The sequence below is a fragment of the Neoarius graeffei genome, chromosome 16 (assembly GCF_027579695.1).
Source record: "Neoarius graeffei isolate fNeoGra1 chromosome 16, fNeoGra1.pri, whole genome shotgun sequence".
NCBI lineage: Eukaryota > Metazoa > Chordata > Actinopteri > Siluriformes > Ariidae > Neoarius > Neoarius graeffei.
In genome coordinates this window covers 50,253,953-50,273,440 of record NC_083584.1, presented here as the reverse complement: position 1 = coordinate 50,273,440, position 19,488 = coordinate 50,253,953, and the positions used below count along the sequence as shown (strand labels likewise).

Genomic DNA, 19,488 nt, shown 5'->3' with positions numbered 1-19,488 from the left:
GTGAAACAACAACGAAGAGAGCAGAGAGAAAGAAACATCATGAGCTAGATGACAATAGCGACAGATGGGATAAAGATGCACAAGGTGAGTGACAGACCTGTTATACAGTCAGAAACACATTGCATGAGGCAAGAGGAAGGATGAAATCTGTGCATATGCAAAAGTGTTTTTCATAATTTTTAGTAAATCTTTGTTTTCTTAAACTTGTCTGGAGAGTCTGAAAAGCATCAGGAGTTAGTGCAGGGGTTAAACTGGAGTGTAGAAAGTGGGGAAATCCTACTTATTTCATGGTGGCCAAAAACAAATTAGAGTAGTTTAATATTTGGTTTTCTCAACATCGATATCATGGAAATATGATTAAATAGGCTATATACAGCTATGAAAAAAAATTAAGTGACCACTTAAAATGGCATGTATAGGCACAGTACCCTCTACCATTATTGCCCCCCTTGTAAAAATGAGTAAAAAGCATGAAAAAATCCACCTTTTGGTGAAGTTGCTTCATCTAACACTGAAAAAAATGAGAAAAATCCAAACTTTAATTGAAAAATTTATTCAGAGGAAAACAAATCCCTCATGAAGAAATAATTATTTTCAACAAAAACACATGTGCCACTATTATTGGCACCCCTGGAAATGATAGTGAACACAATGTAACTGAAGCATGTTTCCCATTTATATTGTACATGTTTGAGTTGATTGGAGTGTGTAGGAACTTTCAAGCTGTAATCCATGACTTCCTGATTAACTGGGGAACAGAGAGGTGACAGAGAGGCCAAATTCCTGTAGTCATCCATCAACGTCAGAAAGATCAGAGAACACATAAACCAAACGAGGGAGAAGTGTGTTGATCTTCATAAGTCAGGGAATGGTTAGAAAAAATAGCTACTCACCTGAAAATGTCCATTTCTACTGTTAGGGCAATAATAATGAAGTGGACACCAACTGGAACTGTTACAAAACTTGCCTGGAAGAGGACCCAAGTTTATTTTGCCCCCATGTACAGTGAGAAGGGTGGTAACAAAGGCAAACAACAACAACAAAAAATCCTCAAAAATCACTGCTGATGAATTACAAGAAAAAGTAAAATCTTGGGGTTTCCAAGTCTCCAAAATCACCATTAGACTCCACCTCCATGCCAACAGGTTATTTGGAAGGTTTGCCAGAAAAAAAAGCCTTTTCTGTCAGTTAACCACAAATGTAAGCACCTGAAGTTTGCGAAATGCTACTACAACTTTGACTGGAACAATGTTCTCTGGTCTGATGAAACAAAAATGGAGCTTTTTGGCAATAAACACTCAAGGTGGGTTTGGTGTAAAAAGAAGGATGGTTATAATGAAAATAACCCGATCCCAACTGTAAAATATGCTGGAAGTTCTATGATCTTTTGGGGCTTTTTTTCCTCCAAAGACCCTGGAAACCTTGTTAAGGTACATGGCATCATGGACTCCATGAAATACCAGGACATTTTAAACCAGAATCTGGCCGCCTCTGCCAGGAATCTAAAACTGGGTCATCATTGGATCTTCCAGCAGAACAATGATCCAAAGCATATGTCCAAATCAACACAAAAATGGTTCACTGAGCACAGAATCAAGGTTCTGCCATGGCCATCTCAGTCCCCTGACCTGAAACCAGGGACAGATCCAGGCCAATGCAACTGATGCACATGCATCAGTCAGAAATATATGTGCACCACTTGGCATCCATCACGGAGCGTTTGTTTACTTTACTGCTAGCCGGCTACATAGGTAGCTAAATCCATGATACTTAACCAACAGACCAATGGTTCAGGATCCAACCACCTGTGGTAAGCGGTGATGCTTACCTGACCTAATTACCTGTATTATCATGATGCTTTGTATAGCGTTACCTGAAACAAAGAATCTAGGTCAAACCAATAAAATGCTCCAAAAAGAGGTTGAAATTCGCCATGAATAACAGGCCAAGCTGTGATCATAGCAGCCATACCTGGGCTGTTTCAAAAGGTCTTGAAGAGAGGGAGGTGCCTGTAAAGTTTGGCGGTGCTAGGACTTTCGGTTACTGAGTTATGAATTTTTAAATCCCTGCACGCACGTGCGGCTGAAGCCAGGGCTCAGATTAAAATTTTCAGCGAGTTGCACTCGCACGGGGCTTCGGGGTCAAATAACAAGCTGCGCCGCAGTCATAGTGAGCCGTGGCTGCCCTCTTCGGAAAGGGCTCGGTGTGATCTACACCCCTGTGAAAATCCATAGCGATCTGATAAAATTAGTAAAATATTTCTGCAAATGTGCATCTGTCAGATTCTTGGGCTGGATCTGTCCCTGGAACCCCAGTGAAAACCTGTGGGGTAAGCTGAAGAGGAGAGAGCACAAGAGAGGGCCGAGGACCCTGGATGATCTGGAGAGATTGTGTAAAGAGGAATGGTCTCGGATGCCCTGCTGTGTGTCTCCAATCTTATAAAATGTTATAGGAGAGACTTGGTGCTGTTTTACTGGCAAAGGGAGGCTGTACAAAGTATTAAATTCAGGGGGGCAATAATAGTGGCACATGTGTTTTTCTTGAAAATAATTATTTCTTGATGAGGGATTTGTTTTTCTCTGAATAAATTTATTTCAATTAAAGGTTGTATTTTTCTCACTTTTTCAGTGTGAGATGAAGCGACTTCACCAAAAGGTGGATTTTTTTCTAACCCTTTTTACTAACCTTTACAAGAGGTGCCAATAATTGTGGAGGGCACTGTGTACATACAGTATTTCTGAGTTATTAGAAATTAAAACGGTATAATACAGTGTGAAACTGTATATTATTATTATTATTATTATTATTATTATTTCAATCTCAATCAAATTAGATGTTCATTAACTCATTAACAGTAACACACTAAGGTTCTTAATTACACATTTGGTAAGTCAAGTCAAGTCAACTTTATTGTCAAATATGCTATACATGCTCAACATACAGCACAGATGAAATATCAGTCCTCTCTGACCCACGGTGCAAACTGGCAATGCAATAAATAAAAATAGAATAATTGAAAAAACAAACAATATAAACACTCTAGATAGGAACGAGACAGACTAAACACTCAAACAATATAAACAGAATAAATAAACAGTATAAACACTAGATAAGAACAAGACAGACTAAACACTCAGACAATATAAACAGAATAAAACACTCTGGATATGAACTAGACTAAACACTCAAACAATATAAACAGTATAAATAAACAGTATAAACACTAGATAACAACAAGACAGACTAAACACTCAAACAGACAATATACAGTAAACAGTATAAACACTCTAGATATGAACTAAACACACACACACATAAATTGGTACAAATAACCAAACAGTCAAGGGCACTTGAGGTATAGCAGGTAAACATGAAACATGAAATAAGCAGAATAAACAAACTAGCAGCTGTTAAGGTGAGGTAGTGCGGAATAGTGCAAATGGGCGAGGTCACTGGCGTAACGCAAGTACTTGGGGCCCCCCTGCAGCTACTAAAAGTTGCCCCCCCCCAAGGCCACCCTACCACGGCCTCCTCTCTCTTTCCCTCTCACTCTCTGTATATCTCTCTTTTGATTGCTGAAAAGTGTGAAAAAAGTGCCAGGGCTCAGCCCCTGACAGCCCAGGCCCATTTAAACACGTATAGGACTGCCTAACCCACAGGCCTAGATGTTTTGTTAATTCATTCATATTCAGTACACCAGCAGAGTAGGCTATCCATTTATTACAAATAAATCCAACAATAAAAATGGTGTATGACGTGACAAAGCTTACAGTTCATACAGCTCAGTAAGCAGTAACGATAATAGTAACATTAATAATGATAATTACATAAGGTTCAATAAGGCTTAGGAAAATAAAAATAAAACTGTTTTAAAAGCCAGAGTATGATTAAATAAAATACATCATAAGTTTAAGTAAAAGTTTGCATAAAGAATAAATCTGTCAAACACAGGGGTGCAAGCAACTAACATTTACTCACGTTACTGTTATGAGAAGTTTTATGAGTAATATAAAAATGAGTAATTTTAATTTTACTCAAGTAAATTTTGACCCAGGTATCTTATTCAATTACAATGGAACCAGGCCTGAAAAGGCCTACTGAGTAAAAATGAAATGCAGCACAATAATAAAACAATCTGGCGGAAATTAAAGAAAATTACACTACCTTGTGTGCAGTTTTTTTTTAACTATTTTACATAACCAACCTATTTGGATCAATGTGTTGGATGATGGCTGGTGGTCATGGAGAACAATATTCAAGAAAAAGAAACATTGAATTATTGAGAAGAAAGATAATAAAAAGTAACTTTTATTCTAATCCCATTTTAAATCAGGTACTTTTTCACTCATTAGCCTCGTTTTAACTGCACTAGTCCCCCCCCATGGCCCTACCTGTTAGCGCATCATGAACTGGAGGATAAGGCCTAACTCTCTCAAAAACGGATGAAATTTTGGGCAGTGTGGATGTAAATTCTTCTTTTTTCTTTTTGATTTGCCGCTTTTGAGCACCACTTTTTTCTCTGGTACGCTTCATTGTTGTGTTTATTATTTTCATGTTTCATCGGACTTTTTCGTGCATTGAATCACATCGGGCGACGGGCCCCCCCTAGCGGTCGGCCCCCCCGCCTGGCGGGGGCTGCGGGGGTATACTTTACGCCAGTGGGCGAGGTAAAGTGAGATGTGCGGTCCCTGAGTTCAGTGTGTTAATGAACGATGAGATGTATGTATATATGTGTGTGTGTGTGTGTGTGTGTTGGGGGGGGACTGTGAGGATGACATGTCAGATGCTGAAGGGGTGTGTGCGAGCAGAATCTGTGGCAGGGGGCAGAGGGGAGAGGAGGGGCAGAACAGGGAGGGAGTTGAGCCTCCTGACCGCCTGGTGAAAGAAACTAAGTTTGGTAAGCTAAATCGCCTGGTAAACCCAGTACTCAGTCTGTCACATTTTAATATAATCTTGTATCATAGTGTATTATTGCATTATTAAGGATAATTGATTTTGGCATGAGCTGCCCCCAGGCTTATAGTTCTTAAGCCATGGATATCCACCCATCATAGCACTGTCTGATGGTGTCTGATGGTGCAGTTGAAGTACCTTATCAGTGAGGTGTGTGATTAGCCTCTTAGCCTCTCTCTGCAGATCCAAGTCAGCATTGTACAGCTGGCCATTTAGGGCCTTGTTCACTTGTTCCTTGCCTTCAGCACCGCATGACTCCTCCATAGCCTGCTCCACGGCCCGCCAGTTCAGCTCCCGTGGCAAGCTGGACAGATATCCGCGCACATGTTCAATGTTGTTAAGTGCCACAGAAAGCTGCACAAAACCAGGTAGGGGGAGAAAAAAGAGGAAGAGGAGGAAAAAGTGGAAGTAAGAAGAGTGAAAATTTAAAAAGACAATAAGCAGAGTTACAGTGACTTGCAAAAGTATTCAACCCCCTTGGTGTTTGTCCTGTTTTGTCACATTACAAGCTGGAATTAAAATGGATTTTTGGAGGGTTAGCACCATTTGATTTACACAACATGCCTACCACTTTAAAGGTCCAAATTGTTGTTTTATTGTGACACAAACAATAATTAAGATGAAAAAACAGAAAGCTGAAGTGTGTATCGGTATTCATCCCCCAAAGTCAATACTTTTTAGAGCCACCTTTTGCTGCAATTACAGCTGCAAGTCTCTTGGGGTATGTCTCTATTAGCTTAGCACATCTAGCCACTGGGATTGTTGCCCATTCCTCAAGGCAAAACTGCTCCAACTCCTTCAAGTTAGATGGGTTGTGTTGGTGTACAGCAATCTTCAAGTTATGCCACAGATTCTCAATTGGATTGAGGTCTGGGCTTTGATTAGGCCATTCCAAGACATTTAAATGTTTCCCTTTAAACCACTCCAGTGTAGCTTTAGCAGTATGTTTAGGGTCATTGTCCTGCTAGATCGTGAACCTTCGACCCAGTCTCAAACCTTTGGCCAACTCAAATAAGTTTTCCTCCAAAATTGCCCTGTATTTAGTGCCATCCATCTTTCCTTCAATCCTGACCAGCTTTCCTGTCCATGCAGATGAAAAACATCCCCACAGCATGATGTTGCCACCACCATGCTTCACTATAGTCATGGTATTCTCAGGGTGTTGGGTTTGCACCACACATGGCATTTCCCATGATGGCCAAAAAGTTAAATTTTAGTCTCATCTGACCAGAGAATCTTCTTTCATGTGTTTGGAGAGTCTGCCACATGCTGTTGGGCAAACTCCAAACATGTTTTCTTAAGCAATGGCTTTCTTCTGGCCACTCTTCCATAAAGCCCTGCTCTGTGGAGTGTATGGCTTAAAGTGGTCCTATGGACAGATACTTCCATCTCCGCTGTGGATCTTTGCAGCTCCTTCAGTGTTATCTTTGGTGTTTTTGTTGCATCTCTGATTAATGCCCTCCTTGCCCGGTCTGTGAGTTTTGGTGGGCGGCCTTCTCTTGTCAGGTTTGTAGTGGTGCCATACGGTATTACTTCCATTGTGCTATAATGAATTTAATGGTGCTCTGTGGGATATTCAAAGTTTGGGATATTTTTTATAACACAACCCTGATCTATACTTCTCCACAACTTTGTCTCTGACCTGTTTGGAGGCTCCTTGGTTTTCATGTTGCTTGCTTAGTAGTGTTGCAGAGTCAGGGTCCTTCCAGAACAGGTTGATTTATACAGACATCATGTGACAGATCATGTGACACTCTGATTACACACAGGTGGATCTTAATCAACTAATTATGTGACTTATGAAGTGAATTGGTTGGAGCAGCTCTTATTTAGGGGTTTCATACAAAAGGGGGTGAATACTTATGCACACTCCAGATTTCTGGGGTTTTTTTCATCTTAATTATTGTTTGTGTCACAATAAAACAACAATTTGCACCTTTAAAGTGGTAAGCATGTTGTGTAAATCAAATGGCGCTAACCCTCCAAAAATCCATTTTAATTCCAGCTTGTAATGTGACAAAACAGGACAAACACCAAGGGGGATGAATACTTTTGCAAGACACTATAGAAAGGACTGAGAGAATAGCAAAAGGATCAGTCAGAAAAAAAAGTACAAGCATCACAGCGCAAGAAATCCATCAAGAAAGTGGTGTTGCCAAGGGAGAATCTGTACTGATACTTACTCCCTGTGAAATGAAAACCTATTTCCCTCTCTAGTACTTAGAGGCAATACCTGCATGATGAAGGTCCGGTGGTCCTGACCCAGCTGGTTCCTCTCAATTTTGCGCTTCAGGAGCTCTGCATAGCACACTGCCTCGTTGCACAAATTCTGTATTCACAAATACAAACCACCATCCAGAGATCATTTCTGCACTCCTAATATGATTCAAATAAATGCCATTTTACCTGAAATTTCCAGAAGATATGAGCTTACATCTGTCAAGCGGGTGATGAAGATGAATGCCCCTGCTGAGTCAGGCCAAGCTAGCTGGGTCCAGAACTCTTGTACCTGATTGAAGCATGTGGTGACATCCACAGCCGACACACTGTGCTTGGCATGCTGCTGGACTGGCTCGAACTGTGCCATTCACACAAACATATATAGCTTTATAATGGAGCTCTTGCACTCTCACACTCTCCCACACACAGTGAAAGTGCACATAAGACTACACAAGATTGCATATAAATACTTAAGGTTCACTTGAATTTGATATTTATGGCTTGATGAGAAGAAAACTATTCAATTTTCATGCCAAAGGAAGTAGAAATCAGAGTGATTACAGCTTTCCAATGTCGTTATGTATGTAGATATAAACTATGTTTACGTGATAAATATATGGACGATATTCATCTTAAAGCTTGTGCAATTTTCTCCAACTTGCCTGGTCCATCTCCACAGACTTGTGGATCCTGTCAGTAGACTTCTCGTGCACAATCTGCAGCCATTTATGAATGGAGGATTTGAACCAATTGTGAAAACCTGTTAGTGCCAGCATCTTAGTGTCTCTATAAAGCAGACACACACACACACACATGCGCACACCCACATAAAAGAGATGCCAGTGTCTGAATCACCACTTATAAATAGAACTTAAGAATCGTGACAGAACATCCATCATCAATTCAGAACGTTCCATCTATCAGTCACATATGGTCACGATGACTCACGTTCTTTCATCTAGTCTAGTTTATGGGCCAGCAATCATCTAATCCTTAGAGATGGATCTGAAGGGCTGCAGTGACTTACCTGAGAGGCAGGAACTCCCTGAATCGTTTGAGGGTCTTCAAAGATATGAAGACTTCGAACAAGGTTTCCCCCATCGTCTGGGAGAGTCGATAATTCTCTTGTTCCAAAGTCCCACAAACACGCTCCATTGCAACACTGACGTCATCAGCCACCTGGATAGATGGCACAATCTCTCTGTTAAGTCCATCAAACCATGTTCATCAATTGGAAGAGAACTGCTTTTATTCATGTTTTCGTACGCACCAGCTTCTCTAACTGCCGATAGGAGATGCTGAAGAAGTCCACCTTCACTGAGCTGAAAGAAACAATAAACACCGTTTCTCTCTGACAGGAAGATTGAGAGGATGCTGAAGTATTTAACCTTAGCTCTTAAGCAGTACTCTCCTGCTTCTCAAGATCTACCCATGGAACAGTTTAATTCCAAGCCTAATCAAGCATGCATGACATGCATCCAATGAGGCAAGACCTTTACGAGTGGATTAATACCCAAATACAAGTGCTAAATTAAGGTTGCAATTAAACTCTGTAAAAGGATTGAGCTCCAGAAACCATAGCAGTGTACTGTTGGTTTCTAGAGCATTAGAATGTGAAATGTTACTTATGAAAGAGCTTGTTGTAGACATTCTGCCCTTGTTGGACATCAACACACACTGCATCCACCACCAGAACCAGTCTCTTCAGCTGCTCTTCCACAGTCTGCATCAAAACATGCATCACCACAATGACATTTTTACAGCAAAACATCCAGGTTTCTGAATTTAAAATACATTTCAATGATACTGGTTGAATCATTTCTAGCAAAATGCTGGAGATTGGCTTTCCTTGAAGAACTGACAAACAAGTAATGATAGGAGCAACAGCAAAATATAATTACAGAGGAAAGATGACTGTCTCGAGGTTTACTGTTTAGGTAGGATATGCTGTAGGAAGTGCTTCTAACACTCAGTGAATTAAAATAAATCTATGAAGCTATTCTATTAAAGAAAATGTTTTCTTCAATCTGTTGATTGAGCTTCTGAAGTGTTCATGGAAATATGCTTCAGAATTTTTTCTTATGTTGTTGACTAGGTTCAGGAGACAGGAGCCATGCTTTTCTATTTGTCTTTAATTAAACCAGTGAGGATGCTAGTGAGGGTTAGCACTGTCGCCTCACAGCAAGAAGGTCCTGGGTTCGAGCCCAGTGGCCGGCGAGGGCCTTTCTGTGTGGAGTTTGCATGTTCTCCCCGTGTCTGTGTGGGTTTCCTCCGGGTGCTCCAGTTTCCCCCACAGTCCAAAGACATGCATGTTAGGCTAATTGGTGGCTCTAAATTGACCATATGTGTGAATGTGAATGGTTGTGTGTCTCTCCGTGTCAGCCCTGTGATGACTTGTCCAGGGTGTACCCTGCCTCTCACCCATAGTCAGCTGGGATAGGCTCCAGCTTGCCTGCGACCCTGTAGAACAGGATAAGCGGCTACAGATAATGGATGGATGGATACTAGTGAGAACATTTCCGTATTCAGCGTAGTTGCCAGATCCAGCTTTTAACTGCAGAATTTAGGAACTTTGGGACTGTTGGTGAGGCATGCTTAACCTGCTGGTTGAAGGTAAGGCATTTAGCATACTTGGATAGATTAATGGAGTATTAGTGGCATGGTATTTATGATTTTGTTATTGTCAGGAATGCAGGTGACAGATGGACGTAAAAGCGGCAGAGAGTTTATTCAAGGCAAAGCTGACAGACATCCAAATCATAGCGCAAAGGCAGAGTCAACAAACAGGCAATGGTCAGGCGAGGTACAAACCGGATGTCACAGGTGAAGACAGAGAGCGTAAACCAAAAATACCATTATATCATTAAAGGAGAATTGAAGGCAAATTTTTATTATCAAAATTCTATTTCTCATTTTATTAAATATAGGAATGCATTTTTGATAGCTATTTGATAGCTATTGTCACTGCTATAGCAAGTTATGAGTGTTTGAAATATGCTCTGTAATATATCAGTCCATATGTCAAAGCAATGGCTGTAAACAAAATTCGTTGAGACCTCTGCGAGACATCGTAGGACGGAAGTAAAACGTACAGCGGAAATCAAAGTCACCAACATCTGCCAACGTTGTCAAAAGACGCGCGCGCGCCCTCTTTCGAATGCTGATGTAATCCAGCTGGAAGTTTTGTTTGTTTTGATACAATCAGGAAAGTTTGAAAAAAGTAGGCAGTAATCGTCATTTAAACTCGTTTTTGTGCAATATTTCATTTGGAAAACAGTTTTTGAAATGGCGGCACTGACATCTGGCTGACACTTCACATTTCGAAGTCTCACACAAGTCTCGTGAAGATCGCGTGGATAAGTGACGTCTGCCGTGGACCAAACGAACTAAATTCAACGTGGCTAAAAACCGAATAGGCCGATAAGTATACAACCCTGATTCCAAAAAAGTTGGGACAAAGTACAAATTGTAAATAAAAACAGAATGCAATAATTTATAAATCTCAAAAACTGATATTGTATTCACAATAGAACATAGACAACATATCAAATGTCGAAAGTGAGACATTTTGAAATTTCATGCCAAATATTGGCTCATTTGAAATTTCGTGACAGCAACACATCTCAAAAAAGTTGGGACAGGGGCAATAAGAGGCTGGAAAAGTTAAAGGTACAAAAAAGGAACAGCTGGAGGACCAAATTGCAACTCATTAGGTCAATTGGCAATAGGTCATTAACATGACTGGGTATAAAAAGAGCATCTTGGAGTGGCAGTGGCTCTCAGAAGTAAAGATGAGAAGAGGATCACCAATCCCCCTAATTCTGCGCCGATAAATAGTGGAGCAATATCAGAAAGGAGTTCGACAGTGTAAAATTGCAAAGAGTTTGAACATATCATCATCTACAGTGCATAATATCATCAAAAGAGTCAGAGAATCTGGAAGAATCTCTGTGCGTAAGGGTCAAGGCCGGAAAACCATACTGGGTGCCCGTGATCTTCAGGCCCTTAGACGGCACTGCATCACATACAGGCATGCTTCTGTATTGGAAATCACAAAATGGGCTCAGGAATATTTCCAGAGAACATTATCTGTGAATACAATTCACCGTGCCATCCGCCGTTGCCAGCTAAAACTCGATAGTTCAAAGAAGAAGCCATATCTAAACATGATCCAGAAGCGCAGACGTCTTCCCTGGGCCAAGGCTCATTTAAAATGGACTGTGGCAAAGTGGAAAACTGTTCTGTGGTCAGACAAATCAAAATTTGAAGTTCTTTATGGAAATCAGGGACGCCGTGTCATTCGGACTAAAGAGGAGAAGGACGACCCAAGTTGTTATCGGTGCTCAGTTCAGAAGCCTGCATCTCTGATGGTATGGGGTTGCATTAGTGCGTGTGGCATGGGCAGCTTACACATCTGGAAAGACACCATCAATGTTGAAAGGTATATCCAGGTTCTAGAGCAACATATGCTCCCATCCAGACGACGTCTCTTTCAGGGAAGACCTTGCATTTTTCAACATGACAATGCCAAACCACATACTGCATCAATTACAGCATCATGGCTGCGTAGAAGAAGGGTCCGGGTACTGAACTGGCCAGCCTGCAGTCCAGATCTTTCACCCATAGAAAACATTTGGCGCATCATAAAACGGAAGATACGACAAAAAAGACCTAAGACAGTTGAGCAACTAGAATCCTACATTAGACAAGAATGGGTTAACATTCCTATCCCTAAACTTGAGCAACTTGTCTCCTCAGTCCCCAGATGTTTACAGACTGTTGTAAAGAGAAAAGGGGATGTCTCACAGTGGTAAACATGGCCTTGTCCCAACTTTTTTGAGATGTGTTGTTGTCATGAAATTTAAAATCACCTAATTTTTCTCTTTAAATGATACATTTTCTCAGTTTAAACATTTGATATGTCATCTATGTTCTATTCTGAATAAAATATGGAATTTTGAAACTTCCACATCATTAAATTCCATTTTTATTTACAATTTGTACTTTGTCCCAACTTTTTTGGAATCGGGGTTGTAATATTTAATTGCAATTAGTTGCCAATACGAGTCATGATATACAGTAAGGTTACTAAAACTGAAAACGTAATTGAATAACACGTTAATTAAGAAATAAAGCAAGCTTAAAAATGACTTCAGTTCTCCTTTAACCAGAATATCAGCATGAGAAATAAGGCTTGGTAAAATCAGGTAAGGGAACACGGAGTGTTTACTTTGCAAAGTAACCGTGAACCTGAGAGTCCTTATATACACACAGAGGTGATGAGGTGTGATTGAGAACTTAGCGATAATCAGTATTCTGGAGATTGAAAGCAGAGCAGTGCAGGTCAGTTATCATAGTCCACAGCAGCCATATTTGGAGGCCGCTGTGAACTCTGGGAAGTGGAGTCTTGAGTGTGAGCAGGTGCCGATGTGAGAGTTATGTATTCAGGCGTATGTAAAAAAGTACTAGACAAACTGGTCGTCACTCAGCTGACTTTTTATTTTATATTGCTTTTATATTATTAGGTTTTATATTTTGTTATTTAAATCTGCTACATTCAGTGTGGCCCTGTGATGACCTGGCGACTTGTCCAGGGTGTACCCCGCCTTTCACCCGTAGTCAGCTGGGATAGGCTCCAGCTTGCCTGCGACCCTGTAGAACAGGATAAAGCGGCTACAGATAATGAGATGAGATGAGATGAGTAGTAAAATATATCTAGCATTTCTTATTATAAGATTATTAACCCCTTCAGTGCCCTTGGACGAATCACGTACATCATGAAATCTTTTACCGCTGTGCCTTATGATGTAAGTTACTTGTCATAAACACCTCCTTTTATGTACCTTACATGGCACATTACTTTTATTTCACAGTCGCACATATGAATTACAGTCAATGCCTAAAACATTCTTCCGTCATAAGGCACAGCGGTAAAAGATTTCATGACGTATGTGACTCATCCAAGGGCACTGAAGGGGTTAAACATATTTCTAGGCATTCTCTTCCTAATTTCAAGCTTTCTTATTCAACTGGCAGATAGTTTTGCTTCTTTCTAGAAATAAATGCTAAAAATGAACAGGATTATCTACCAATCAAAGTCCTTCCCATGCCATGTGGCACATAGGGTGGCACTGATCCCCGTTTCTGCAGCCCTTGGCCTCTTACCTAGCTAGGGTTAGAGTGGGGGGCTAGTCCTCTGGTAACCATGAAAGTTTGACTCCCGACTTGCATCTGTATTGCAGCGTGCCTTGCCAGACGGCAGTAGGTACCATTTTTACAGTATGGTGGTCTTTGGTATGACCCGACTGTAAGTAGAACTCGCGATCTCCCAGTCGAGAGGCAAACACGCTAACCACTAGGCCAACTTGCGGTATTATCTACCACCAGAACAGTACTATTTCAAGCTTGAAATGAGTAAAATGCTTAGAAATAGGTTTAAAAAATCTTATATTTGGTTTATACTCAAAATCTTTGGCTATATTCAAGGTGTTTTCACTTGTTAAATTGACATATTTTACAGTGTACAACTGTACTTGTCTTGAACTGGGAAAATTACAGTATTTCACTGCAAATAATGATATCTTGTTAAGAGAAAACATCTTTAATATGGTGGTGCAGTGGTTAGCACTGTTGCCTCACAGCAAGAAGGTTCTGGGTTCAAACCCAGCGGCCAATGGGGGCCTTTCTGTGTGGAGTTTGCATGTTCTCCCCGTGTCTGCGTGGGTTTCCTCTGGGTGCTCCGGTTTCCCCCACAGTTCAAAAACATGCGGTTAAGTTAATATGGGACGGCCTTGGGCTGAGGTGCCCTTGAGTGAGGCACCTACGGTAACTCCCCACTGCTCCCTGGGCGCTGTTAGCATGGCTTCCCACTGCTCTGGGTATGTGTGTGTGCTCATTGCTCATGTGTGTGTGCATGTGTGTGTTCGCTGCTTCAGATGGGTTAAATGCAGAGAGGAATTTCACAAGCGTGTGATGAATAAAGTTGTTGCTCTTCTTATTAACAAGATATAATTTTTATGTTGTGTTTACAGTAAGAAAAGCTGAGGCTTGTAATATTTACAAGGGTACAGTGGAAAGTAATATAAAAAAAATTCAATGGAGAATAATATATTACATGGTACAATTGACACTTACCCCTTCGTCTGGTTTAAAGTGTGAAATTGTGGCCTCATACCACTCCACCGTGCCTTTCTGTAGTGAGAGGGACAAATGCAAATATTTCTGAAAATTTCCACAAGCAATCAATGCTTGATAAAGATTACTTATGATAATTAGCGTAGGTTAATTATACCTTTATGACAGTTGCTATTTCCAGATGTAGCTCATTGCGGTTAGGACAAACTGCCTTAAATGCTTGCATCAGCTGCATCTGTCCGACAGTCCTGAATCAAACGCGGGCAAAATCAGTATAAAGATGCATAACGCAAAGACTTTTATTAATGCAGAAACTCTAACCATACTTTTCGAACACACACTTGTGAATTACACTGAGCATGCAATACTATTCACATGTGCACTCTGTCACAGATCACACAGACCCGAGGGATCCAGCTGCTATTTTTATCAGTTTATTTAATCAGACTGTAGAACACTGGCATCTGTATGCCACAGTCTGTGTGTGCTTGTAGTATTGACTTGTTAACTGAGACTAGTGCGCAATACTACATTTAAGAGCAACTCTGGAAAAAGCTCCACAGGATATCAATTCTTCCTAACCCATTTAGCCGATACAGACCCCCTAGAGAATACAGAGCCAGAAAGGGCACAGCAGCACAAACTTCCACACAGACAGCTACCTTATTGACAGCTGGGAAAAAAATATTTGAATTTGAATAGACTCCCCAGTTCAGACCTTTCAAAACTCTCTCTCTCTGGGTGTGTGTGTGTGTGTGTGTGTTTACCTCAGCATTATCTCACATCGCGTGATGGCAGCAGGGTTGGTGCACGGGAACACGTGCCTCATGCTCTTCATAAGAGACAGGCAGTAATCACAGTAGAGTTTAAAGCTCTCAGCAAGGAGGTTCTCCTGCGCACACAATAATAACCACTATTAGCTAATGCTCACAAGAAATGTAAGAAATGCATTCACAGTGGTGCTTGAAAGTTTGTGAACCCTTTAGAATGTTCTATATTTCTGCATAAATATGACCTAAAACATCATCAGATTTTCACACAAGTCCTAAAAGTAGATAAAGAGAGCCCAGTTAAACAAATGAGAGAAAAATATTATACTTGGTCATTTATTTATTGAGGAAAATGATCCAATATTACATATCTGTGAGTGGCAAAAGTATGTGAACCTCTGGGATTAGCAGTTAATTTGAAGGTGAAATTAGAGTCAGGCGTTTTCAATCAATGGGATGACAATCAGGTGTGAGTGGGCACTGTGGCAGTGGGGGCGTGGTCAAGCGTCGCTCTGTGTCCGGAGGGCGGAGTCAGGGAAGGTAAGTGGCAGAATCACTACACCTGATGTGAATTAACCTGTGTTTGTGTGTCTTCCCAGCAACCACGCCTCATATAAGGAGAGAGAGGGCAGAGGAAGGGAGCTCTGTCCCGCACACACACACACAAGTCTTCTGGTGCGGGAGAGAGCTCCCTTCCTCTGCCCTCTCTCTCCTTATATAGGGCGTGGTTGCTGGGAAGACACACAAACACAGGTTAATTCACATCAGGTGTAGTGATTCTGCCACTTACCTTCCCTGACTCCGCCCTCCGGTCACAGACCGACACTTGACCATGCCCCCACTGCCACAGGCACCCTGTTTTATTTAAAGAACAGGGATCTATCAAAGTCTGATCTTCACAACACATGTTTGTGGAAGTGTATCATGGCACACACAAAGGAGATTTCTGAGGACCTCAGAAAAAGCATTGTTGATGCTCATCAGGCTGGAAAAGGTTACAAAACCATCTCTAAAGAGTTTGGACTCCACCAATCCACAGTCAGACAGATTGTGTACAAATGGAAGAAATTCAAGACCATTGTTACCCTCCCCAGGCGTGGTCGACCAACAAAGATCACTCCAAGAGCAAGGTGTGTAATAGTCAGCGAGGTCACAAAGGACCCCAGAGTAACTTCTAAGCAACTGAAGGCCTCTCTCACACTGGCTAATGTTATTGTTCATGAGTCCACCATCAGGAGAACACTGAACAACAATGGTGTGCATGTCAAGGTTGCAAGAAGAAAGCCACTGCTCTCCAAAAAGAACATTGCTGCTCGTCTGCAGTTTGCTAAAGATCACGTAGACAAGCCAGAAGGCTATTGGAAAAATGTTTTGTGGATGGATGAGACCAAAATATAACTTTTTGGTTTAAATGAGAAGCATTATGTTTGGAGAAAGGAAAACACAGCATTCCAGCATAAGAACCTTATCCCATCTGTGAACCATGGTGGTGGTAGTATCATGGTTTGGGCTTGTTTTGTTGCATCTGAGCCAGGACGGCTTGCCATCATTGATGGAACAATGAATTCTGAATTATACCAGCCAATTCTAAAGGAAAATGTCAGGACATCTGTCCATGAACTGAATCTCAAGAGAAGGTGGGTCATGCAGCAAGACAATGACCCTAAGCACACAAGTCGTTCTACCAAAAAATGGTTAAAGAAGAATAAAGTTAATGTTTTGGAATGGCCAAGCCAAAGTCCTGACCTTAATCCAATCGAAATGTTGTGGAAGGACCTGAAGCAAGCAGTTCATGTGAGGAAACCCACCAACATCCCAGAGTTGAAGCTGTTCTGTACAGAGGAATGGGCTAAAATTCCTCCAAGCCGGTGTGCAGGACTGATCAACAGTTACCGGAAACATTTAGTTGCAGTTATTGCTGCACAAGGGGGTCACACCAGATACTGAAAGCAAAGGTTCACATACTTTTGCCACTCACAGATATGTAATATTGGATCATTTTCCTCAATAAATAAATGACCAAGTATAATATTTTTGTCTAATTTGTTTAACTGGGTTCTCTTTATCTACTTTTAGGACTTCTGTGAAAATATGATAATGTTTTAGGTCATATTTATCCAGAAACATAGAAAATTCTAAAGGGTATGCAAACTTTCAAGCACCAATGTAGGTCAAAGTTAGCGCAAAGCACTCAAGGTTCGATAGCAAGAGCACCCAAGTCTTTTTCGCTTCTTTGAAAGAACATTCCCTACCGTTCCAGATCAATGACTTTTTGTGAAAGAGGACCTACCAGCTCCTTATTCACATCTCCAGCCTCCCACTCTGCCTCCACGGCCCTCAGCAGCCTGAGCAGTAGTGCATAACACATCCTCTGAGAGCGATGATGGCCACTGTAGCAGTGCCAGCGACTACAAATACACACCGAATACAGAACAACTAGCAGTTTGCTCATCCACTAAGCCATCATGTGGTTATGTTCAGGACATCTTTCCTACTTATTATCTCCAAAGAACAAACCAATATTTGCTGTCAGTAAACATCAATATATGGATTATGGAGAGGTGAAATGGCTATGGTTATCAGTAAAGGATCAACATTTAATACACACATGACTGCCTGTTGCAGTGGAGTAAGATCGGCCTGCACAGCATGATGGGAGAGCACAGTCCATGCTGCTGGGCACACCTGTCCATTCCAGTTATAGGGTTCTTTCTGAAAAGGTTTTGAGAAAATAGTATAGTATGCAGTGACATCTTTTCCCTACCAATATGTTCATGTGTGAATGCTGTATAAATAAATCCAAACCTGAACTTTCTTGTGCTCATAGTCCAGAATCTGACTTAACATCTTCTGATGAATGATCACATTTGAAACCATTTTGCTCAAAGCAGTGTCCCTCTGTAGGACAAAGTAGATTTTAGGAAGAAAGCGTAAATGTAATCGACAGTCAGTGTATGCATAAATATGATGCTTTTGACTTGAGTACTGTACATTGTACAGATATAATTCTTGACTTCTGGCCAGGAAAAGCCAAAGAAAACACTTCCTCAACTCCTCCCTCAATTCTTGGGAATTTGGGAATTCTCAGGAACTCGAGGAAATCTTCTCAACTAGCTACAAGTTCCTCCAAGGTCAGGAAGTGATGTCAAAATCAATATGGCTGCTCACAGCATGAACAATAAATAAAGTAGTACAGTACTTCTTCCCTTCATCACTGTTAGCTGGCTAGCTTTTCGCTAACAAAAGATGAACATGGAGGTGTCCATGTTTTTCCACTTTGCAACTCGAATGCATGGAGGTCGGAAATGACGTCGAAAATTAGAATAATTTTCAACTTGTATAAATTCAACGGTGAAGAGGGTGGGAGAAGTGGGAGAGGTACACAGTGGAAGCAATTTAATTAAAGGTTTGGTAATCCACTCCAGTATTTATGAGCAAGTAAGACCGAGTCTAATACTATTTTAATAAACAGATATCATCTAAGTTATTTAACAGTTATTCACCGAAGGTGAAGTGAATATCAGTGAATAATAACAGAGATGAAGTTGAGAATATTATTTAAATAATATTGGTTGGCTTTTTTTCATGGTATTACAGATATATTCCATTCAGCTAGCATGATATTGAACGAGTCGAAGACTCGTTCAATATCATGCTAGCTGAATGGAATATATCTGATATACCATGAAAAAAAGCCAGCCAATATAATTATTATTATACATACACACAGGGCCGGCTCTAGGTCTTTGGCTGCCCTAGGCGAGATTGAGTTTTGCCCCCCCCAAGAAAAAAACCCTCTAATAACATCTAAAATAACACTTTAATCTAATCACTCTATTCTATTACTATTAAACAATGTACGGTGCATGGACAATAAACAAGAAGTCATTTTTATCTTTTTCATTATTGTTATTATTATTCACATAAAGTGTCACAAAGTAAAATGACCACACAAATTCAATACATATCTCCATATAATGGGCAAAAACTCTTCCGCACCCTGTTCAAAGTGTAGTGCATGGATAATAAACAAGAAATTATTTTTAGTTTCTTTTTTGCTATTAAAAGTTAAGTCATCTCTGAAGAATTAACAAATTAAATGAATAAAAAATTCTACAATTCTAAATTGTGCAAACTTAAGCACCCTGTTAGGACATCAATGGGCTGTATTTTCAAACAAAAGTGCTATTATGGGTACTTTGTTATTGAAGTAACATTACAATGGGACTCGTCTGGTCTTCCTAATGGCAAATTCCTTGATAATATCATCAAATGATATTTCTCTTGAGATCTCTTGGTTGATGCTCATCAGAGCAAGCCCATTCAGACGTTCTTGACTCATTGTTGACCTTAAGTATGTCTTCAGCAGTTTTAATTTTGAAAAGCTTCTTTCAGCAGAAGCTACTGTCAC

The 19,488-nt window shown here is 40.7% G+C and overlaps 1 protein-coding gene across 1 annotated transcript in view; it reads right to left on the bottom strand.

The window, feature by feature from the left end:
- The window catches only part of baiap3 (BAI1 associated protein 3), an 85,306-nt gene that overhangs the window by 13,985 nt on the left and 51,833 nt on the right, over positions 1-19,488 (bottom strand). Inside the window, exons 12-24 of the mRNA XM_060942258.1 lie at positions 17,883-17,975; positions 17,686-17,789; positions 17,368-17,485; positions 15,075-15,199; positions 14,465-14,555; positions 14,308-14,364; positions 8,799-8,896; positions 8,444-8,495; positions 8,201-8,352; positions 7,836-7,959; positions 7,388-7,531; positions 7,187-7,282; positions 5,092-5,307 (exon numbers count right to left, since the gene is read on the bottom strand). Coding sequence (XP_060798241.1) covers positions 5,092-5,307; positions 7,187-7,282; positions 7,388-7,531; positions 7,836-7,959; positions 8,201-8,352; positions 8,444-8,495; positions 8,799-8,896; positions 14,308-14,364; positions 14,465-14,555; positions 15,075-15,199; positions 17,368-17,485; positions 17,686-17,789; positions 17,883-17,975 — 1,470 coding nt within the window. The remainder of the gene's footprint in view (positions 1-5,091; positions 5,308-7,186; positions 7,283-7,387; positions 7,532-7,835; positions 7,960-8,200; positions 8,353-8,443; positions 8,496-8,798; positions 8,897-14,307; positions 14,365-14,464; positions 14,556-15,074; positions 15,200-17,367; positions 17,486-17,685; positions 17,790-17,882; positions 17,976-19,488) is intronic.